Raw genomic sequence first — 25284 nt, 5'->3', positions numbered from 1 at the left:
CAACACATTACACCACTACAATACAAAATGTATAATACAACATTCCAATGTATGTGTGTGTGTAGTGCGTACGCCTGTGCGTGTGCCTGTATGTCTCTTCACAGTCCGTATTGTACCATAAGAAATAGTTTTAAAACATTTTAAACCTGATTTTACTGCTTGGAATATAGTTCCATGTAGTCATGGCTCTATGTAATATTGTGCGTTTCCCAGAGTTTGTTCTGGACTTGGAAAGAAACCCCTGATGTCATGTCGTGGGGCATGAGACCCCCCCCCCCCCTCTTTTTACATTGCTGCTACTCTCTGTCATTTATGCATAGTCACTTTAACTATACATGTACATACTACCTCAATTGGGCCGACCAACCAGTGCTCCCGCACAGTGGCTAACCGGGCTATCTGCATTGTCCTTTCACCAACCCCTCTTCGACACTCTGTTCAACATATATGTATAGTCACTTTAACCACATCTACATACTACCTCAATCAGCCTGACGAACCGGTGTCTGCATGTAGCCTCGCTCCTTTTATAGCCTTGCTACTGTATATAACCTGTCTTTTTACTGTTATTTTATTTCTTTACCGATCCATTGTTCACCTAATACCTTTTTTGCACTATTGGTTAGAGCCTGTAAGTAAGCATTTCACTGGAAGGTTGTATTCAGCACACGTGACAAACTTGATTTGATGCATGGTATCTGAGCTGTGTGCTAGGCTCTTGAAAGGCTCTGCACAGGCAGCAGTGGATAACAGTGAGGATCTTTACTGAGCTGATCAGCACTATTGAGAGAAGGCGCTCTGAGCCCAGGAGAAGACTGAAGTGAGTTTGACTAAAGGACTCCTGGAACAGCTGGAGCAGGAGGCCGCTGGGTTAAGAAGCTAAGCTGGAGTAACTTTCACACACACAGAGGATCACCAAGAAAAAAAAGCTTTAAAGCTATACACAGTGTGACGGCACAGAAGGATAGCGGTTGTCACATGATTGTTTCACTCAGCCAATCAGCTGCTTGCAAAAACCCAAACACTATAAACAATAGTGATTATGCTTCACAAATTAGCAACACATTAAATTTTAAAAAATTAGTTAAAAAGTCAGTCAAGTATTGCATTGTGTTTATTAGCTATATGTAATCATTGTGTCAATGAGCTCAAAATCACATGTACAATGAGATGGTTGTTTAAAACTAGTTGATTACAGTATATTATTGTACACTAACGAGGTATTATCGGTGCTACAAAACAAGGAAACCAGAAGTCATTATTCTTAGAGACTATATTGAATGTACACCACATAATCAAACACTTCATGAAAAATTTGAAAAATCTGTAAAAATGTCAGCAGCTTCTGTATGATTTCAAAATAAGTCAAGATTTTGGCATACCATATAAGGCATAGGCCACTGAAATTTCTATTACTGTAACTAACAGTAACTCGTGGCAGATTTCTCGAGCTTCCTTGTGCTCTGTACTGTAGGTTCTTCAGAGCCTCCATCCTCCATCAATGATATGCTCAGTTCCAGTGACATAGGCAGACTAGAGGGAGGTGGAAAAAACAGTTACACTTTACTTGGACATGATCAGTCCAATCAAATCTACTGTACATATAACATCATTTGATGTCATTTTATCTGTGGCCAATGACCTTGAGCCTTCTTGGAAGCAATCATAAGGGCGACAACGTCATAACTTAGCTTAACAGATGTTTCAAATAAATTGTTGAAGAACATAACTAAACTACACCCCTGGCTACATCAGCTGTCATTTAGCACCCAGTGGCATGCTGACGCACGGTAACAAAAACGAAACATTAACCCAACATTCAGATACTTTTTGTTGGTGTTGCTGTGGGCTCTGCAGACCATGAATGCGCTCACCTCGTCTGAGGCCAGGTAGACACAGAGGTGTGCCACCTCCTCGGCAGTGCACATTCGTCCCGTCTTCTGTCTCGCCATAAAGTCTTTTAGGGCCTGCAGAGATGAAGCAGGACATAGATCGTAGAAATATATTTATTATTGGCATCTTTCTAATGGAGCGTTTCCCACAGTGGGTTAAAAGGACCACGTAAAAAAGCCATCGAATCTAGTCAGCTTTGGTACTTTATTTTAGGCTGTCCTGTTATACACTAAAACAATATGACAGTAGTTGTGGAAGGTAGAGAGTACCTGTTCTGGATTAGGCTGAGCCTGGATTCTCCCCCTCAGAGACGGGGTGTCCACGGTCCCTGTTTAGCAGAGAGGACACTTACATTTGGCACATAATCACTATTCTTTATACAGTGTGTGGTACATCACAATGATTAAACAAAAACAATACACTTTTCACAGGGAGATATCTCTGTCTTGTGAACTTGTCTTTGGTGTGAGCGGCATGTTAAATTCTTGAAAATATAACCAGAGTGTAATTTTAAGCTGAGCAGTGCGAGCCACTCGCAGAGCCACACGGCTTATGCCCAGGTTTCAGATAAATAATTGGGAGCGTATCATGATTGACAAAAGTTCCCTGTCCAGTGTAGCATTCCTGTAAGCAGGGCCTGTAAGCAGTGTTTGTGTTATAATCTAACACAGGTCATGCCATTCCTGAGTCATGCTAGGGTATGATTAAAAAGGAAAGGCATGTTAATCAGATTTTACACAAGGAATGTAGGGTGCAGTGCTTACCAGGACATACGCAGTTACAGCGAATGCCTTGCTCGAGAAAATCGGCTGCTATAGATTTGGTGAGCCCAATGACAGCAGCCTTGGAGGTGCTGTACACGCATCGATTCACCACACCTATGGGAGGGAACACGCAACCACACAGATTTTGCTTGACTAAATACATAGTCAGAGGATTGGATAGAGTAGACATGGACTGTGACCAAATTTCATTGGATGTTCATGATGAATTACCATACATAAATACATACTCAGGGTTGGGGAGTAACGGATTACATGTAATGAATTACAAAAAACGGTAACTAACCCGTTACCAGCTAAGATATTGTAATCAGATTACAGATACTTTTGAAAAACTAGACGATTACTTTGAGGATTACTTCTAAATCCAGAAAGGAGGTTCCTGAAAAAAATCTTTGACAATTCTGTTTCTAAATGACATTCAAATCAGAATTGAAAAAAGGCACAAGTTTAAGTTTGTTCCACCTGAGTGAGTGTGACCACAAGTCAGACACCAAATGTGTTTGATGGATCGCGGGAAAAGACCAGGAATAGGCTTTTGTAGGCTACAGTCCAAGCTATGGCTTCCAATGGTGTGACTGCTGTCGGCATTCAATGACTATCCAATTTGAATAAAGGATGGTAAGGTGTAGTGTGCGGCGATACGGATATCACTTATTATTGATGTGAATCACACTGCTGCTCTCTCATTTAGCTCATGAATTGTGGTTGTTGTGGGTGTCCGTTCACGAATCTCAATGTGTATTTGAACCCAATAATGGTTGAGTTCAAGCTGCCCATCCATCATTGTTTTTTAAACCAGTGGACAGCCAGTGAAAAATGCACTATTGCAACAGCTGCATAGTGTGGATCCCAACCTATGAAATAAAAGTGGGTCTGATAAAAAAAAAAATCATAGGCCTAATGGATAGATATATATTATACACATATACACATATATACACACACGTATGTGTATATATACGTATACGTATGTGTATATATACGTATGTGTATATATACGTATGTGTATACATACATACATATATATACACACACATATATATATATATATGTGTATATACACATATATATATACGTATATACACATATATATACATACATATATATACACACATATATATATGTGTATATACACATATATATATACGTATATACACATATATATATACGTATATATATATGTACATATACATATACATATATATATATATATATATATAATATAACTTATAAATGCCTCATGAGCTTAGTTCAACTGTCACACTCCATGAAAACCCAAAATATAAGCTAGTTTTCCTCCAATGTTTGTAAACATAAACAAACACTGTGTAGCCTCATAAATGGTGAAAACAATCATTTTGATATAATGGATGGTCAGTCCTTGCATCCATAGTTGTCTAGTAATCTGAGAATGGTTACATTTATCCAGTCACATCCCTCAGCTTTTTACCAAAACAGAGGCGGGGCGACCGTTTTATGTTACCGTTTCATCTGTGGATTTGCCCTTTAAAACAACTTCAAATTATGAAGATATTTTGTTGTCACCAACAAAAAAGTAAACATATGGCATTTATTTTCCCAGTGTAAATAGCACTTTCAGTAGTGCTCAAAGAATGCCATTCCATGAACGCAGCAGTTATTTTTCAACTTGAATCAATGAGCCCATTCAGTCCTCCATGACAACAAAATCATAAACAGAGTAGTTATGCTCAGGTAAAACAACTTGACTAATCTATACTTCCATATTTCCAAGTCCTATTCTTGAAGATCAATGGGTATAACATTTATTGGAATTCTGATAGACTTTGGTTTTTAATGTAAAGATATAATTTAAATCATATTGTTATAATTAGTAGAAAGCGATGGGTGAGAAGCCTACATAACCAACCCATAAAGTAAAATTTTACATCCATATATGGCCAGCTATGTAAACTTTAACATTGGTTTATCCTGCAATATATACCGTTTAATTGGTAACATACATTTTTGTCTTCTTCTAATGTCTCTTAAGGGGAAATAACTCTAAAAGTAACAATGTAATCAGAATACGTTACAGAGTTTGGGTAATCCAAAAGTTGTTACTGATTACAATTTTGGACAAGTAACAAGCAACTGTAACAGATTACATTTATAAAGTAACCTACCCAACCCTGTACACAAACATTCCATACGCACAAAAATCTTCTTTCAAATGTTGTGCACAAATTTGTTGCATGTTGCATTTATATTTTAGTTCAGTATTAAAAAAAACAACAAAAAAACCCCACATCCTTACCTTTTATACTGGAGGCCACAGACGCCATGTTAATGATATTCCCAGACTTCTTGGCCAACATCTGAGTTGAGAAAAAACATTGTTGATCAACAGGACAGTGTTATCCAAGTAAGTGATCCAATTTAAAAGACAATTCCACTACAATATCTGCTGCAGTAACTACAAAAAGAATGCCCCTACACGGTCATGGCCAATGCATTCGCCAAGTAGTCAAAACAATCGTTAAAGGGTTTGGCTCGTGAGACCGCTTTGAAATAAATCTTAAATCACAAAAGCTTTATTAAAAGGTTGTTTGGCAGCAGCAAAACAGTGAGCAGACATCTCATTTTTTATCTACAGTATGTAGGCTATGACATAATATTATCCAGAACCTGGCAGGTAACCTCGAGTAGACTAGGTGAAAAATCTGTCTGTGCCCTTGAGCAAGGCACTTAACCCTAATCGCTCCTGTAAATTGGTCTGGATAAGAGTCTGCTAAATTACTAAAATGTTACATTACAGAAATCCCTGGCTATATACCCATCATGGAACGAGAGATAATCCGATGACTCGTATTTAGAAACATTTAAGTTATTTTCCTGTATTATATTTTTCTTTCAATTTCGTGGTATCCAAATGGGTAGTCAAAGTCTTGTCCCATCGCTACAACTCCCATACAAAACCCTCCCCTAACCCGGAAAATGCTGGGCCAATTGTGCGCTGCTCCATGGGTCTGCCGGTCACGGCCGTTTGCGACAGAGCCTGGACTCGAACCAGGATCTCTAGTGGCACAGCGATGCAATGCCTTAGACTGTGCCACTCGGGAGGCCCTAGTATCACAAACTTGATGCAGTCATTGTGTGCAAGGGATCCACGCATCCAACATAAGGATCAAATCCAATACTTTGGATTACTTTGGATTACTTGACATACTACTTGACATACTAAGTGAAGTTATCCAAATACTTGTGATTTCTTCGGGGGGGCAGGAGGGTTGCCTAGTGGTTAGAGCGTTGGACTAGCAACCGGAAGGTTGCAAGTTCAAACCCCCGAGCTGACAAGGTACAAATCTGTCGTTCTGCCCCTGAACAGGCAGTTAACCCACTGTTCCTAGGCCGTCATTGAAAATAAGAATTTGTTCTTAACTGACTTGCCTGGTTAAATAAAAGGTAAAAAAAAAAAAACTTCATACATAGTGCCTTAATTTCTAAATGGTAAAATAGATAGAAATGGCAATACCTTAAAAAAAAGTGACATTCTGTACTGTCACCTCATATTCATAATTTAATCTCAAATTAAAAATGTTGGCATAAAATAAATGTAGTTCCTTCAGAAAGTATTCACACCCCTTTACCTTTTCCACATTTTGTTGTGTTACAGCCTGAATTTAAAATGTATTAGACTGATCTACACACAATACCCCATAATGTCAAAGTGGAATTGTTTGTAGATTTGAATAATATATATTGATAAAGAAAATGAATAGCTGAGACAGAGACACGCACAAAGCTCTCCCTACATTTTGGTAAATCCGACCACAACTCTATCCTCCCGATTCCTGCTTACAAGCAAACATTAACGCAGGAAGCACCAGTGACTCTGTATACAAAAAAGTTGTCAGATGAAGCAGATGCTAAACTACAGGACTGTTTCTGAATTTAGGCTGTAACACAAAATGTAAAATAAGTCAAGGGTTATGAATACTTTCTGAAGGCACTGTAGCTTCACAGTTGAAATTCATATGGTGAGGACTGTGTCTTCCTTAATTCTGGGGTCAGAGGTTGGTGGAGTAAAGCGGCGGGATGGTTGGTCACCTTGGGTAGGAAAGCCCTGCTCATGAGGTACATGCTGCGGACGTTGACGTTCATGGTGAAGTCCCAGTCCGCCTCCTCGCAGTCCAGGATGGAGCCGTGATGGACAAACCTGGGAGGGGTGATGGGTAGTGGTCAATTTTGGATTGCCAAAATCCCAAAGTAACCCTTTAAATTGTATTTCCAGTGAAATGTGACCTGTTGAAATTGTGCAGGTTCCCTACGTGGAGAGGGAAAATGTGAAGACAAATAATTGACCTGGTTTACACAAAATAAAATGTAGACAGTGCGCTAGCTACTTCGGTACAGGGGGCACCTTTTGGAAAATGGTGTGTGATGGTACAACACATCTGATCTGACTTTAATTAATTCAGTGTGTCATCGATATAATTGAATCAATCCCTCAAAAAATATATAAATAAGATACAAGTGAAAAAGGAACAGGAAAAAACATCAAAAATACCCGGCAACATTAAACAGCACATCTATGTGGTCAAACTCCTTGGCCAGCGCTTCCACTTGGTCCTTCTTGGTCACATCCACCACCTTAGTTTTGATACCTAGGAGATATACGTCAGATTAGCCACAAAAACAATAGGTGGATGCAGGCTGGGTCATGTGAAGTGATGTGTCTAGATTTTAAAAGTTCTACATAGATTTGGAAATGTTAACTGTGTTGGAGCGTTCTCGACAAACACTTTTCAGACCAGGTAGCTATTACGCTTTCCATTTTCAAGACAGAACTTCATTTTATTGATAAGATAGAGACGAATTTACCATCCATCGAGTAAGACTCCACCATTACTTCCACGGTAAACAGGCGTTTACTGGCCAACAAGCTATGCAGTAATGAGCAATGAGCTAATATAGCAACTACTAAAACAGGGGAATTATTATCACAACCATGATTAATCTAAGATTCTCCTTCTATAAATAACTAAACCTCTGATTGTATATCCATACCAAGCAAAACGAAGTATTTTTCTAAAATAATTAAAAACTCTCTCAGAGGAAGCCACCTTTCTCGAACTCAAAAGAGCATTGAATAGCATGAATAAAGGCACATCACCTGGATGGGACAGTATTCCTCCTAGGGTCTATTTAAAATGTTGGAATAAATTACAGTTGAAGTCGGAAGTTTACATACACCTTAGCCAAATACATTTAAACTCAGTTCTTCACAATTCCTGACATGTAAAAAAATTCCCCGTCTTAGGTCAGTTAGGATCACTTTATTTTAAGAATGTGAAATCCCAGAATAGTAGAGGAAATTATTTATTTCAGCGTTCCCAGTGGGTCAGAAGTTTACATACACTCACTTAGTATTTGGTAGTGTCGCCTTTAAATTGCTTAACTTCGGTCAAACATTTTGGGTAGCCTTCCACAAACTTCCCAAAATAAGTTTGGAGGAATGGGACAAAATACACCCGACAATGCTGGCGTAACCGAGTCAGGTTTGTAGGCCTCCTTGCTGCACACGCTTTTTTCAGTTCTGCCTACATATTTTCTATAAGATTGAGGTCAGGGCTTTGTGACGGCCACTCCAATACCTTGACTTTGTTGTCCTTAAGCCATTTTGCCACAACTTCGGAAGATTGCTTGGGGTCATTGTCCATTTGGAAGATTAATTTGCGACCAAGCTATAACTTCCTGACAGATGTCTTGAGATGTTGCTTCAATAAATCCACATCATTTTCCTGCCTCATGATGTCATCTATTTTGTGAAGTGCACCATTATGTCAATTAGCCTATCAGAAGCTTTTAAAACCATTACATTATTTTCTGGAATTTTCCAACCTGTTTAAAAAAGGCACAGTCTACATAGTGTACGTAAAACTTCTGACCCACTGGAATTGTGATAGTGAATTATAAGTGAAATAATCTTGTCTGTAAATAAATGCTACCAAATACTAATTGAGTGTATGTAAACTTCTGACCCACTGGGAATGTGACGAAAGAAACAAAAGCTGAAATAAATCATTTCCTCTACTATTCTGGGATTTCACATTCTTAAAATAAAGTGGTGTTCCTAACTGACCTAAGACAGGGAATTTTTACTAGGATTAAATGTCAGGAATTGTGAAAAACTGAGTTTAAATGTATTTGGCTAAGGTGTATGTACAATTCTGTACAAACTGTATGTACAAACTGTATGTTGTAAACTTTCATTTATAGGCTAGGTTGTAGCAACCTCATGATAGCTGCTGGGACAATTTGAGTATCATGTAGTAGCCTAAACATATCGATGTTACATTGAATGGAATATGAATGACTGTCATCCAACATGCTGTGATAAAAATAAGGCCATGCTCAAAAGTATCATCCTCCCTTAACTTCAACGGCACCGACCACCACTGTTTAAATATCAATACATTGGCAAGGCCTAAAAATATATATATATATTCTTAAAGTTGGGGGTGTATTAGGCCCTATATATGTACAATTATATAACATTGAGGTCCTTGAATTACAATTAAGTGGTTGAAAATATCTCTGAAATTCCTTGAATTTGACTTATCAATGTCTGTATAAACACCACTTAAAGGATGTATAGTCCTAAGCTGTACAGGTGGAGTTATGGGCCAATTTGAAAGTACACCAGTGGAACTGCATGAAAATCGTTATTTTAGTTTCAAACCATTTACAAATGTTGATCACAATGTCACGTATTGGCCCCATTATTTATAGAAAAACCCATATACATTTCCTTCCTTAGATAAAACCATTGGCAGAAACTTTAACAGGGGGCCTCCCGAGAAGGGCAGCGGACTAAGACACTGCAACGCATTGCTAGAGGTGTCACTACAGACCCGGGTTCAATCCCAGGCTGTGTCACCTGAGGCAGCGCACATTTGGCCCTGCGTCGTCCTGGTTAGAGGAGGGTTTGGCCGACCGGGATATCCTTGTCCCATCATGCTCTAGCAACTCCTTGTGGGGGGCCGGGCGCATGCATGCTGACTTTGGTCTCCAGTTGTGTAGCGTTCCCTCTATCACGTGTGCGGCTGGCTTCCGGATTAAGCGAGCAGTGTTTCAAGAAGCAGAGCGGCTTGGCAGGGTCACATTTCGGAGGATGCATGGCTCTCGACCTTCGCCTCTCCCGAGTCCGTACGGGAGTTGCAGCGAGGGGACAAGACTAACTACCAATTGGATATCACGAAATTGGGGAGAAAAAGGTTTAAAAAAAACAAAACAAATTAAAAACTTTAATAAACCCAGTTGCTTTAACCAGCACATTATCTATAGTCAAAATGAATAGATTGTCACGGCTGAATTTCTGTAGTTTACAGAAGTAAAGAAGTAGGAGGATTATCCGGAGGAAAGTTTAAATTGTATTTCCAGGCACAAGCATTTCGCCCCATCCTAAATTGGTTTAGACATGATTTTTCTTAGTATAGTGTCTCCTATATTACACTTTGGTCCCATTATTGCTAACACAATTTCTATTTGCTGAAAAATTGAAAAACAATTTCACTTGGAATCAAAATGGCATGGCCATACTCCCAATATTTCTCAATAATGCCTTGGGATTTAGAGGGTGGCCTTTGGTCCAAATGTAGAATCAGTACACGTACCAATATCATGGACAATAATAGTTTGAGAACATTCCAAGATATGAAAGATACATGCACATTATCAGACAACTCCTTTTTTCTATATTGACAACTTAGGTCAGCTACACTGGCTTATGGAGTCCCTTGGGAAACCAAACTACCGAACCATCCAAATATTGGTTTTATAAATAAACTCTGGGCTCCCGAAATAACTGATCTCAAAAATATATAAACTTCTGGAAAGCTCATTATGAGCTAGCCATTAAAAAAAAGTATGTTCCACAGATCTAATTGAATCGGAACAACCCTTTAACTGGAACAGAATATGGAAAAATATTACCTTGGCATCCCGTAATCCGAACCATTGATTTATAAAATGTTACGTTTGTTCGCACACTTTATTTAAGTGGGAGTGCCCTTTAGTTAAATTCTTCTGGGGCAAAGTTAAAATTAATTTAGAAATGCATGAATTTAAATATTCAATGCTTTGCATATATTATGTTTCTTAAAGTGGATACAGTTACTATTAGACGTTATAACATAATTATCGACAGCGAGAATGAATGGTGCTAATCAAGGAACAATTGAGGCCTTGACATATATGCTTGACTCTTGAAGCCCCACACACAAATTATATAATTTATTTACTTTTTGCTTTCCAGCCCACAGGCTGGTACATTTTGGATAAGTATGTAATTATCCAAAATCTGTATACTATAGATATACTCTAACTTTAATATCGGCAGCATTCTAACTTCTGTTGCATTCCTTTTATCCATTTATTCTCACTGTTTTCTCATCTCATCTCCCCTCTTTACCCCCTTTCAAATGTATAATATGTCTAAAGAACAGTTAGAAAATGTGAGACTGCAATTCAAAACAAAGTGGCCAGTTGCATTTCCACCGGATGACATGCTTCTTTTGAGCCTAAAATGAAGAAAATGTAAGCAAAATTGTAGGAGATCCATCCCACTGCAATTTTGTGGCTCACGGTATAATATAGAACCCAAAATATAAGCTTATATTACATTTTTTTTTGTAAAGAATGTAATTTGTAAACAAACATGGTTAAAACTATACTTTTGATATCACGGATGGTCAGTCCTCACATAGTTCCTTCTATGAACCTGAGAGTAGTTACATTTCTCCAGCCCCATCTCTCAGCAGTTCACCAAAACAGTGGCAGGACTCTATAGAAGGACTCTATAGAAGGACTCTATAGAAGGACTCTATAGACCAGGAACATTCATTGGGGTGTACTGGGGGTATTGCATTCAAAATAATGTCTTTAAGATTTGATATGAATGAAGGGCACATCTTAATTCTCAGGATGCCCAGTAAATGAAGGTAGTAAACAAAAATAAACTGTACCAGGGTGGCCATCCAGTTCCTTCAGCTTCTCTCCATTGATATCTGTTGCGGTGACTTGAGCTCCTTCTTTGGCAAAGGCCTACAGTTAAAATGACAGAATATTACTTTTATGGTTATTTACAGTTCACTCAATATCAGTAAAATGTTCAAATGAATACATCATGAATACTTTACATTATTGTATAAGTCTTAGAGTAGGGGTAGGCAACTAGGTTTAGCCGCATAAATTGACTGCAAGTAAACCCAAATAGATGCAAAAATATCATACCTCAATTGAGACATGATCACATAGGTCTCCATTTGTGGGAATAGTTTGGAATGGAATTCTTGGTTACAGTCTTTGGGAGGCCTAATAAAAATGCTAATAGGACGAATTTGGCAAGTGGGCTGCTTGTTGCCGACCCCCATCAGAGGGTGTTTCTGAGAGCCTTAAAAATCAAATTCACCATATCTACACCGAGTGTACAAAACATTAGGAAGCCTGCTCTATCCATGACAGACTGACCAGATAAATCCAGGTGAAAGCTATGGTCCCTTATGGGTGTCACTTGTTTAATCCACTTCAAATCAGTGTAGATGAAGGGGACGAGACAGGTTAAAGAAGTAATTTTAAGCCTTGAGTCATGGATTGTGTATTTCCCAATCAGAGGGTGAATGAGCAAGACAAAATATTTAAGTTCCTTTGAATGGGGTATGGTAGTGGGGGCCAGGCGCACTGGTTTGAGTGTGTCAAGAATTGCAACGCTGCTGAGTTTTCATGCGCAACAGTTGTGTATATCAAGAATGGTCCACCATCCAAAGGACATCCAGACAACTTGACAACTGTGGGAAACATTGGCGTCAACATGGGCCGGCATCCCTGTGGAACGCGTTCAACACCTTGTAGAGTCCATGCCCCGATTAATTGAGGCTCTTCTGATGGCAAAAGGGGGTGCAACCCAATATTAGGAAGGTGTTCCTAATGTATTGTACACTCAGTGTATACTTGTTTAGCAAATGTAGCCTAGCTGTGTGGTGAATGGTAAATTAAGTAAATATTACAATGGCTGCAGCTCTTCCAATGCCCTGGGCTCCTGCTGACAACACAATGACTTTCCCATCCAGGCGGCCCATGATGACGCAGTGTTTAATTCTACAGGTAATCCTGCATATGAACAAAAACAATGTCATTATTGTTGTTAAGATCACAGTCAAGGTAGAGTTGAAGTTGCCGTGGTGGATTTGTTACCCAAAAACAGTGGTGGAATGTTCTTAAATACACAGTTAGGCAACATAATGCTTTATTATTGTGAAATGTTTGATGTTTGTGTGTGAAAGGTGTTTATTGGTTGGGTAAAATTGCATTATCAGCTGCAGCAGGTATTCTCACACCCCAAAGCCCTATACTATGTACTTGGTTCGAGTTAGCGAGGTAACTTTAGTCAAATCGGAGTTCAACTTGGGACAACCAGCACCACGAAAGTGGCTCACCTTTTAGCCAGGTCAATGTCTATGGCAACGAATCCTTCAGAAATAAACTACTCTGGCACAGGTTAACTCAGGGCTATCAACATTTTTCGTGAATGATGTGTCTGAGCCGCGAGTTGAGGACCAATTAAATCAGATTCCCTTCTACTAAAGATTGATTCAATATTTTATTCATTAAATGTTTGTCTTTTTTATGTCAAAATACCTATCACATTACACATTTAGTAATGACAGAATGCATTTGAAACTTCATGCACAGTAAAACTTGTATGACTTCATAATACTATTTTTTTATTCCATAGAAGTGGGGAAAAAGGTGCTTGGGTTGTCCCCAACAATTAAAATCTTGGTCAACCAAAAGTCATCTGTTCTTTCAACCAATCGGTTGGTTGAAATTCTTAAAAATGTGTATTTTTCCATAAAGTGATAGAACGGCACCGGAGGAGATGGCTGCCGTTTTACGGGCGCCTAACCAATTGTGCTATTGTGTGTGTGTTTTTTTTGTTATTTGTACCTTATTTTGTACATAATGTTTCTGCCACCGTTTCTTATGACCGAAAAGAGCATTTGGATATCAGGACAGCAACTATTCACCTTGTACTGGACTAATATTTTTTCTTTAACGAGTCGGACGCAAAGGATTTACTTCAGACACCTGACAAGGCCCAAATCCCTGTAATTCGCATGAGAAAGAGACAGAGATATCCGGGGACGTAGGTTGGGGTGCCTTCTAAGGAGCCGACGGCTAGTGGGTAATCTGCCTCAACCATCAGTCCTATTAGCCAACGTAAAATCATTTGACAACAAAATAGATGAGCTACGATCAAGAATATCCTACCAACAGGACATTACAAACTGTAATATCTTATGTTTCACCGAGGCATAGTTGAACAACTAGATGTGTCGGCATCGAGTAATTGTCTCTGGCCCCCTCCCAGTTAGGGGGAGTGATGAGCTCTACAGCAGAGTCTCACAACTCAATCGCTGGTTGAAAACTGTTTTCTGCCCCTCCGAAAAGTTAGAATTTGTAGATAATTGGCCCTCTTTTTGGGACTCACCCATAAACAGGACCAAGCCTGACCTGCTGAGGAGTGACGGACTCCATCCAAGCTGGAGGGGTGCTCTCATCTTATCTACCAACATAGACAGGGCTCTAACTCCTCTAGCTCCACAATGAAATAGGGTGCAGGCCAGGCAGCAGGCTGTTAGCCAGCCTGCCAGCATAGTGGAGTCTGCCACTAGCATAGTCAGTGTAGTCAGCTCAGCTATCACCATTGAGACCGTGTCTGTGCCTCGACCTAGGTTGCGCAAAACTAAACATGGCGGTGTTCGCCTTAGCAATCTCACTAGGATAAAGACCACCTCCATTCCTGTCATTATTGAAAGAGATCATGATACCTCACATCTCAAAATAGGGCTACTTAATGTTAGATCCCTTACTTCAAAGGCAATTATAGTCAATGAACTAATCACTGATCATAATCTTGATGTGATTGGCCTGACTGAAACATGGCTTAAGCCTGATGAATTTACTGTGTTAAATGAGGCCTCACCTCCTGGCTACACTAATGACCATATCCCCGTGCATCCCGCAAAGGCGGAGGTGTTGCTAACATTTACGATAGCAAATTTCAATTTACAAAAAAAAAAAAAAAAAATGACGTTTTCGTCTTTTGAGCTTCTAGTCATGAAATCTATGCAGCCTACTCAATCACTTTTTATAGCTACTGTTTACAGGCCTCCTGGGTCATATACAGCGTTCCTCACTGAGTTCCCTGAATTCCTATCGGACCTTGTAGTCATAGCAGATAATATTCTAATCTTTGGTGACTTTAATATTCACATGGAAAAGTCCACAGACCCACTCCAAAAGGCTTTCGGAGCCATCATCGACTCAGTGGGTTTTGTCCAACATGTCTCTGGACCCACTCACTGTCAGTCATACGCTGGACCTAGTTTTGTCCCATGGAATAAATGTTGTGGATCATAATGTTTTTCCTCATAATCCAGGACTATCGGACCACCATTTTATTACGTTTGCAATTGCAACAAATAATCTGCTCAGACCCCAACCAAGGAACATCAAAAGTCGTGCTATAAATTCACAGACAACACAAAGATTCCTTGATGTCCTTCCAGATTCCCTCTGTCTACCCAATGACACCAGAGGACAAAAATCAGTTAACCACCTAACTGAGGAACTCAATTTAACCTTGCGCAATACCCTAGATGCAGTTGCACCCTAAAAACTAAAAACATTTCTCACAAGAAACTAGCTCCCTGGTACACAGAAAATACCCGAGCTCTGAAGCAAGCTTCCAGAAAATTGGAACGGAAATGGCGCCACACCAAACTGGAAGTCTTCCGTCTAGCTTGGAAAGACAGTACCGTGCAGTACCGAAGAGCCCTTACTGCTGCTCGATCATCCTATTTTTCTAACTTAATTGAGGACAATAAGAACAATCCAAAATTCCTTTTTGATACGGTCGCAAAGCTAACTAAAAAGCAGCATTCCCCAAGAGAGGATGACTTTCACTTTAGCAGTGATAAATTCATGAACTTCTTTGAGGAAAAATTATGATTATTAGAAAGCAAATTACAGACTCCTCTTTAAATCTGCGTATTCCTTCAACGCTCAGTTGTCCTGAGTCTGCACAACTCTGCGTGGACCTAGGATCAAGAGAGACGCTCAAGTGTTTTAGTACTATATCTCTTGACACAATGATGAAAATAATCATGGCCTCTAAACCTTCAAGCTGCTTACTGGACCCTATTCCAACTAAACTACTGAAAGAGCTGCTTCCTGTGCTTGGCCCTCCTATGTTGAACATAATAAACGGCTCTCTATCCACCGGATGTGTACCAAACTCACTAAAAGTGGCAGTAATAAAGCCTCTCTTGAAAAAGCCAAACCTTGACCCAGAAAATATAAAAAACTATCGGCCTATATCGAATCTTCCATTCCTCTCAAAAATCTTAGAAAAGGCTGTTGCTCAGCAACTCACTGCCTTCCTGAAGACAAACAATGTATATGAAATGCTTCAGTCTGGTTTTAGACCCCATCATAGCACTGAGACGGCACTTGTGAAGGTGGTAAATGACATTTTAATGGCATCGGACCGAGGCTCTGCATCTGTCCTCGTGCTCCTAGACCTTAGTGCTGCTTTTGATACCATCGATCACCACATTCTTTTGGAGAGATTGGAAACCCAAATTGGTCTACACGGACAAGTTCTGGCCTGGTTTAGATCTTATCTGTCGGAAAGATATCAGTTTGTCTCTGTGGATGGTTTGTCCTCTGACAAATCAACTGTAAATTTCGGTGTTCCTCAAGGTTCCGTTTTAGGACCGCTGTTGTTTTCACTATATATTTTACCTCTTGGGGATGTTATTCGAAAACATAATGTTAACTTTCACTGCTATGCGGATGATACACAGCTGTACATTTCAATGAAACATGGTGAAGCCCCAAAATTGCCCTCGCTAGAAGCATGTGTTTCAGACATAAGGAAGTGGATGGCAGCAAACTTTCTACTTTTAAACTCGGATAAAACAGAGATGCTTGTTCTAGGTCCCAAGAAACAAAGAGATCTTCTGTTGAATCTGACAATTAATCTTAATGGTTGTACAGTCATCTCAAATAAAACTGTGAAGGACCTCGGCGTTACTCTGGACCCTGATCTCTCTTTTGAAGAACATATCAAGACCATTTCAAGGACAGCTTTTTTCCATCTACGTAACATTGCAAAATCAGAAACTTTCTGTCCAAAAATGATGCAGAAAAATTAATCCATGCTTTTGTCACTTCTAGGTTAGACTACTGCAATGCTCTACTTTCCGGCTACCCGGATAAAGCACTAAATAAACTTCAGTTAGTGCTAAATACGGCTGCTAGAATCCTGACTAGAACCAAAAAATTTGATCATATTACTCCAGTGCTAGCCTCCCTACACTGGCTTCCTGTCAAAGCAAGGGCTGATTTCAAGGTTTTACTGCTAACCTACAAAGCATTGCATGGGCTTGCTCCTACCTATCTCTCTGATTTGGTCCTGCCGTACATACCTACACGTACGCTACGGTCACAAGACGCAGGCCTCCTAATTGTCCCTAGAATTTCTAAGCAAACAGCTGGAGGCAGGGCTTTCTCCTATAGAGCTCCATTTTTATGGAACGGTCTGCCTACCCATGTCAGAGACGCAAACTCGGTCTCAACCTTTAAGTCTTTACTGAAGACTCATCTCTTCAGTGGGTCATATGATTGAGTGTAGTCTGGCCCAGGAGTGGGAAGGTGAACGGAAAGGCTCTGGAGCAACGAACCACCCTTGCTGTCTCTGCCTGGCCGGTTCCCCTCTTTCCACTGGGATTCTCTGCCTCTAACCCTATTACAGGGGCTGAGTCACTGGCTTGCTGGGGCTCTCTCATGCCGTCCCTGGAGGGGGTGCGTCACCTGAGTGGGTTGATTCACTGATGTGGTCATCCTGTCTGGGTTGGCGCCCCTTGGGTTGTGCCGTGGCGGAGATCTTTGCGGGCTATACTCAGCTTTGTCTCAGGATGGTAAGTTGGTGGCTGAAGATATCCTCCAGTGGTGTGGGGGCTGTGCTGGCAAAGTGGGTGGGGTTATATCCTTCCTGTTTGGCCCTGTCTGGGGGTGTCCTCGGTGGGGCCACAGTGTCTCCTGACCCTCCTGTCTCAGCCTCCAGTATTTATGCTGCAGTAGTTTATGTGTCGGGGGCTGGGGTCAGTTTGTTATATCTGGAGTACTTTCCTGTGGGTCGGTGTCCTGTGTGAATCTAAGTGTGCGTTCTCTAATTCTCTCCTTCTCTCTCTCGGAGGACCTGAGCCCTAGGACCATGCCCCAGGACTACCTGACATGATGACTCCTTGCTGTCCCCAGTCCACCTGGCCGTGCTGCTGCTCCAGTTTCAACTGACCTGAGCCCTAGGACCATGCCCCAGGACTACTTGACATGATGACTCCTTGCTGTCCCCAGTCCACCTGGCCGTGCTGCTGCTCCAGTTTCAACTGTTCTTCCTTATTATTATTCGACCATGCTGGTCATTTATGAACATTTGAACATCTTGGCCATGTTCTGTTATAATTCTACCCGGCACAGCCAGAAGAGGACTGGCCACCCCACATAGCCTGGTTCCTCTCTAGGTTTCTTCCTAGGTTTTGGCTTTTCTAGGGAGTTTTTCCTAGCCACCGTGCTTCTACACCTGCATTGCTTGCTGTTTGGGGTTTTCGGCTGGGTTTCTGTACAGCACTTTGAGATATCAGCTGATGTACGAAGGGCTATATAAATAAATTTGATTTGATTTGAACAACGACATGGATAACATACAGTTGGAGTGGTTTTCTGCTGCATCGACAAGATAGAACAGCCGCCTCCAGTAAGACAAGGGGTGGCGGTCTGTGTATATTTGTAAACAGCTGGTGCACGAAATCAAATATTAAGGAAGTCTCTAGATTTTGCACCTGAGATAGAGAATCTCATGATAAGCTTAGAACACACTATTCATTGTAGCTGTCTATTTACCACCACAAACCGATACTGGCACTAAAACCGCACTCAATGAGCTGAGTAAGACCATAAGCAAACAGGAAAACGCTAATCGAGGAAGCGCTCCTGGTGGCCTTAAAATCTGTTGTACCTCATTTCTACCAGCATGTTAAACGTGCAACCAGAGGGAAAAAAACAACAACAAAAAACCCCAACTCTAAACCACCTTTACTCCACACACAGAGACGTGTACAAAGCTCCCCCTCGCCCTCCATTTGGCTAATCTGACCATAATTCTATACTACGGAGTCCTGCTTGCAAGCAAAAATTAAAGCAGGAAGCAGTGACTCGGTCAATAACGAACTGGTCAGATGACGCTGATGCTACAGGACTGTTTTGCTAGCACAGACCGGAAGAATCCCAGAACATATTCCAATGGCATTGAGGAGTACATCGTATCAGTCATTGGCTTCATCAATAAGGACATCGATGATGTCGTCCCCACAGTGACCGTGCGTACATACTAGAGGTCGACCGATTAATCGGAATGGCCGATTAATTTGGGACAATTTCAAGTTTTCATAATCCGAAATCTGTATTTTTGGGCGCCGATTTGCCAAAATATTTTTGTATATCTTTATTTAACTAGGCAAGTCAGTTAAGAACTCATTCTTATTTTCAATGATGGCCTAGGAACGATGGGTTAACTGCCTTGGTCAGGGGCAGAACGACAGATTATCACCTTGTCAGCCCGAGGGATCCAATCTTGCAACCTTACAGTTAACTAGTCCAACGCAATAATGACCTGCCTCTCTCTCGTTGCACTCCACAAGGAGACTGCCTGTTACATGAATGCAGTAAACCAAGGTAAGTTGCTAGCTAGTATTAAACGTATCTTATAAAAAACAATCAATCATAATCACTAGTTAACTACACATGGTTGATGCCCTCAGACGAACCATAAAACAGGCAAAGTGTCAACACCGGCTCAGACGCTCCTCGGATGTGAAAATGCTTGAACACTATTACAGACTACAAAAGGGAAATACAGCTGTGAGCTGTCCAGTGACATGAGCCTACCAGACAAGCTAAATTACTTCTATGCTCAATTTGAGGCAAGCAACAATGAAGCGTGCATTAGAGCATCGGCTGTTCCGGACAACTGTGTGATCACGCTCTCCGTAGCCGATGTGAGTAAGCCTTTTAAACAGGTCAACATTCCCAAGGTTGCAGGGCCAGACGATTTACCAGGACGTGTACACTGAGCATGCGCTGACCAACTGGCAAGTGTTGTCGCAGATATTTTCAACCTGTCCCTGACTGAGTCTGTAATACCAACATGTTTCAAACAGACCACCATAGTCCCTGTGCCCAAGAAAACCAAGGTAACCCGCCTAAACGACTACCAACCCGTAGCACTCACATCTGTAGACATGAAGTGCTTTGAAAGGCTGGTCATGGCTCAGTTCAACACCGTTATGCTAGAAACCCTAGATCCACTCCAATTTGCTTACCGCCCCAACAGATCCACAGATGACGCAATCTCACTAAGCTACGGCCACTGGGACTAAACACCTCCCTCTGAAATTGGATCCTGGACTTCCTGACGGGCCGCCGCAGGTGGTAAGGGTAGGTATCAACACATCTGCCATGCTGATCCTCAACACTGGAGCCCCCCCCCAGGGGTGCGTGCTCAGTCCCCTCCTGTACTTCCTGTTCATCCATGACTGCATGGCCAGGCACGACTCCAACACCATCATTAAGTTTGCAGACAAAACAGCGGCCTGATCACCGATAACAACCTTTCCCTCAACGTGATCAAGACATTGGAGACATTTGTGGACTACAGGAAAAAGAGGACCAATCACGCCACCATTGTCATCGACAGGGCTGTAGTGGAGCAGGTTGAGAGCTTCAAATTCCTTGGTGTCCACATCACCAACAAACTATCATGGTCCAAACACACCAATACAGTTGTGAAGAGGGCACAATAAAAACTGTTCCCCCTCAGGAGACTGAATAGATATGGCATGGGTCCTCAGATCCTCAAAACGTTCTACAACTACACCATCGAGAGCATCCTGAATGTTTGCATGGCAACTGCCTGGTATGGCAACTGCTCAGCCTCCGACCGCAAGGCACTACAGAGGGTAGTGCGTACAGCCCAGTACTGGGGCCAAGAATCCTGCAGTCCAGGAACTCTATACCAAGCAGTGTCAGAGGAAGGCCCTAAAAAAATTGTCAGAGACTCCAGCCACCCTAATCATAGACATTGTTCTCTGCTACCGCAGGGTAAGTGGTACCGGAGCACCAAATCTAGGTCCAAAAGGCTTCTTAACCGCTTCTACCCCCAAGCCATAAGTCTCCTGAACAGCTAATCATATGGCTACATAGACTATTTGCAATGTTGTCATCCCCCTACCCCCTTTTACAGGGCTGCTACTATCTGTTTATTATCTGTGCACAGTCACTTTAACTCTACCTACATGTACATATTACCTCGAATAACCTGTGCCCCTGCACATTGACTCTGTACCGGTACCACCTGTATATAGCCTCAATTTGATAGGGTGTCTATGTGTTTTAATAAAATCAACTACATACATTGAGCCTGTCTGATGCTTTGAGGTTTGATTAAAAAAGTCAAATGCCTCAAAGGGGCACCAGAGATCTAGATAATCAGAAGAGAAGACAAAAAACGTATCCTCAACCAACTATTCTCCTTCTGCTCTTGCTGGCTTTCGCAGATTCTGCCATTACTCTCCTGAAGTTGCCAGTAATAGGCTACACAAGGAATCTGCAACCTTTCTCATGTTGAATGCTAATTTATCTTACAATTTCTAACAATCTGCATGCCAGTTATGGTGTCCATGTGCAAATGTTGTGAAAAAGTTATTAGAACGTCTTCATATCTCAATCATTGTCATGTGGTTAATCAAAATTCTATCCAAATGACACAAACCTAAAAAGTTACTTCTATTGCCAACAACTAAAAACTTGCAGTCTGATGTAGAAAATATCCTGACAAAAATAAATATCTTATAAATCACATTGTTTAAAACAGGCCATGTGTAACAACATTTTAAATACTGTATCCAAAGCTTGCACGGGGGAACTTGCAACATTGAATAAATATTCTGGGCCCTCAGATTTTGTGCACCAGTTAGCTCAGGACAGACAACTGTAGGCTATTTGCGCAAGGGATAAGAAGCAGTGCTCGACTTGGGCAGGAGCTCACCGGAGCTGATTACCGGCACCTCAAATTGTCTACTGCTGTTACTCTTATAGAATATTAGTTCAAAAGTATTGTGGAGCTCCTGCATCTAAATAAACAGTGCCAGCACCCAAAATGAGTACAGGGACTTATTTCAGTCCAAGTCAAGCACTAATAAGTAACTTATTTATGACATTTATCAAAAGGGAGAGAGCTGGAAAGATTTTTCAAATACATTGAGGAACTATTGTAATTATCAATGGATGTAAAAACATACTGTTTGCTTGCTGTTTGAGGTAAAGAAAACATTACCTTGAGAAGCTTCACAGGTGGTGTGTGGTGGTGCGTTAAGCCAATCAGAAATATATTATCAGATCTCCAAATGTGCACATTTATATGCCTACATTTGCACTCAGGCCAGACAACCTATAGGCCTACTTCTATGCATGCGCGTCCTTACTCAACATTGACAGGAGAGGTCCAAACAAAAGACAATGACTAAATTGACAAAACTTGTAAATGGAATGAAATAAACCAAAACTTGTTTCTCACAAGTGTAGCATAGGTTAGGTAACAAAGGTTAGGTAACAAACATTGTAGATTGGAAATTATAGGGTTTAACGGTAAATGTACTACTGGTGATGTGTAATAGGGAATTGATATACACTAACATACAAATGCAAAAATTCACACAATGAAGTTATGAAACAATGAATGTGCACAAATTGGCGGGAGAGAGCACATTCTGGAGAGAGAAGTGCATTGTGCATCTGAGTGCATGTTCAATCCGACATCTGCATTGGCCATGCAGCAGTTAAGGTGATATGGCCTCAGTAGAAGTCAGGGCATTCATGCTTCGCTGAGCAGTGCAGAGTTGTTGTCAAGAAAGTGAGTTTGTGTTCATACAGGATCCAAACATGTCAATGCGGAGCTATACAGAGCCCTCCGCTTTGTTAGAACATTTGGGAAGCACATAGTAATGCGGTGCGGAGCTCGATTTGGCATCTGCATGCCTTTGAAGGCTCAGCAAATGCGTCACACTCTCCATATGGAGACTCCGACCACATTTTCAGATCTAGCATAAATTGGCTATTAGTCTAGGCCTCCGAAACGGATTGGGTCACTGAGATGTGCGCATATATACAGTACCAGTCAAAAGTTCAGACACACCTACTCATTCCAGGGTTTTTCTTTATTTTTACTATATATGAGATTTTTCAAAGTAGCCACCCTTTGCAGAATACTCATTTAAGTTTATATGGGTTAAATGGAATAGTAACTGAAATACGGACACTGACTGTAGGCCTCACATAGCGTAATATAATATTAACTCCAGCAGAATGATGCATTTATTGCAGTAAAACTATACAAATGTTAATTATCTCAGGAACATGAGTGGAGAAATATGATTTCTTTCTTTCTGGGGCAACAAGTTATGACAGAAGAGAATCTACATGCATCAAACTATAGTTGGAAATTAGATACTGAACAAAATTATAAAACGCAACATGAAACAATTTCAAAGTTTTTACTTTGTTACTGTACTTTCTTGTTAGTTACATAAATTGAAATTAGGTAAACGATTAGATTTTTAGCAACCAGGAAATGGCTGAGCGATTTCTGCATAGTGCATCTAGAAACTGAGGTAAGGTCCTTGGACTAAGGAGTAATGTTAGGCTCCTTTAGTACCATATTGGGCTAGGTTTGACAAGAATTGAAGGAATGTCAACCTCATCTCTTTTTTTTACCATGACATTTCCTCGCAGTTTAAAAAAACACTTTCCTATAGTACTTTGTTATTCATTTGCAAGTTAATTCAATAGCTAGAATCATACTCTTTTGTTTGAACTATTCAGCGTGCAAAATTGTTGTTACAAGCAAATACTATATTGATCTACACAGCAAACGTGTGCAACGGAGATGCATTACATAACGTTATATTTGCAATTAAATATCTAACTATTCATATGAGTGATACATGCTGTTTCGACAGGGCAAAAATAACTTTGTAGGATAATTTTGAAACAACTTACTAACGCTCTGCAACGACAACAGACCATGAACTTCAGTCAGGATATGGCTCGTGCCCATTTACTAAGTTCTTATTGGCTTCTGTAGAAGGAAGTAGCTCGCGAGCTGATTCTTCTTCTTTAAAATGTGCACTTGTGGATCGTAACCAACTGAAAGGTGCATACACCGCCACCTACCTGAAAGGAAAGCACACCACCACTCAACACATCCTATAACTCTATTGCCACATTCTCTTACTTAACCCAGTATTTCTAATAAAATAAAGCCTTACAAACCGTACTAATCCCCCACCCAAATCCTATCCCTGGCCAACCTCTCTGACCCTATCAAACTAACTCTCCAATCTAAATCTGTGACGGAGCTGGCAGTCACTCCAAACACATAAATTCAAATTACAACTACACTCAAAAGCAGTCACTCCAAACACATAAATTCAAATTACAACTACACTCAAAAGTAATGTATGAATATTGATTTAAAACAGATGGGGAGACAAAGGGGATAGAATATACTAAAAAGGCTATAAAAACAAGTAACACCTGAACCTTAAAGAGATAGCAGGTCTAGCCTCTTAATACAGGCCCTCCCAAGTGGCACAGTGGTCCAAGGCACTGCATCTCAGTGCAAGAAGCATCACTACAGTACCTAGTTCAATTCCAGGCTGTATCGAATCTGGCTGTGATTGGGAGTACCAAAGGGTGGTGCACAATTGGCTGGGGTAGGCCATCTTGTAAATAAGAAATTGTTCTTAACTGACTTGTCTAAACATATTGTTAAGCTCTGTCCCAAACTACTTCTTTGAGGTTTAACAGCATTCAATACATGTTGCACTCCCACTCCTACTAGACTGGGGTAAAAGTCCTTTATACCTTGCTTGAGAAAACGAAATAAATCAACAAATACACTACACTCACTAAAATCCTACTCCACTATTTAAATCTCTTTAATCCTTCCTCAGGCCAACAGCCTGAAAAGAGGGCACACCACCACTCAACACACCCTGTAACTCTTCTCACGTCAAGTCTCATACACCCAAATACATCTATGCAGCTGCCACCACACCCTCAATTTTCTTCAACTTATCTTCCATTGGTTAATAACCATTGCTATAAAACGCTAAACATCCAATCTTATTGAAGCATATATCACTTGTTGGCATATCCCTCTGTACTGGTACATATCTACTACTGACACCACTCTCAGGATCGCTCCCCCTTGACCCATCTTCCTTTACTTTCTTCCTTGCCTCAGCATGTGACAACCTCTGCACTACTCTAACCCCGGAAACCTCAACCTGCCTCTCTCGCACTGGACATTTCTGATACCCATCCCCATGGGCACCCCTACAGTTAACACATACCACTACTTTCCCCAATGCCACACATTTCTTTGTCTCATGCCCTTCTG

The 25284-nt window shown here is 40.8% G+C and overlaps 1 protein-coding gene across 1 annotated transcript; it reads right to left on the bottom strand.

Moving 5' to 3' along the window:
- Positions 1 to 1096: 1096 nt before the first annotated feature.
- Positions 1097 to 23967, bottom strand: bdh2 (3-hydroxybutyrate dehydrogenase, type 2). The gene is made up of 10 exons (XM_064965378.1): positions 23880 to 23967; positions 12707 to 12809; positions 11666 to 11744; positions 7207 to 7303; positions 6747 to 6855; positions 4954 to 5014; positions 2658 to 2771; positions 2163 to 2221; positions 1875 to 1967; positions 1097 to 1533 (listed from the first exon to the last, which is right to left on the bottom strand). The coding sequence occupies exons 2-10, from the start codon at positions 12776 to 12778 to the stop codon at positions 1480 to 1482; spliced, it is 738 nt and encodes a 245-aa protein (XP_064821450.1). The 5' UTR covers positions 12779 to 12809; positions 23880 to 23967; the 3' UTR covers positions 1097 to 1479.
- Between the last annotated feature and the right edge of the window lie 1317 nt (positions 23968 to 25284).

Source organism: Oncorhynchus masou, chromosome 5, assembly GCF_036934945.1.
Source record: "Oncorhynchus masou masou isolate Uvic2021 chromosome 5, UVic_Omas_1.1, whole genome shotgun sequence".
NCBI lineage: Eukaryota > Metazoa > Chordata > Actinopteri > Salmoniformes > Salmonidae > Oncorhynchus > Oncorhynchus masou.
The sequence above is the reverse complement of the archived record's forward strand: the minus strand, read 5'-3'. Positions and strand labels throughout refer to the sequence as shown.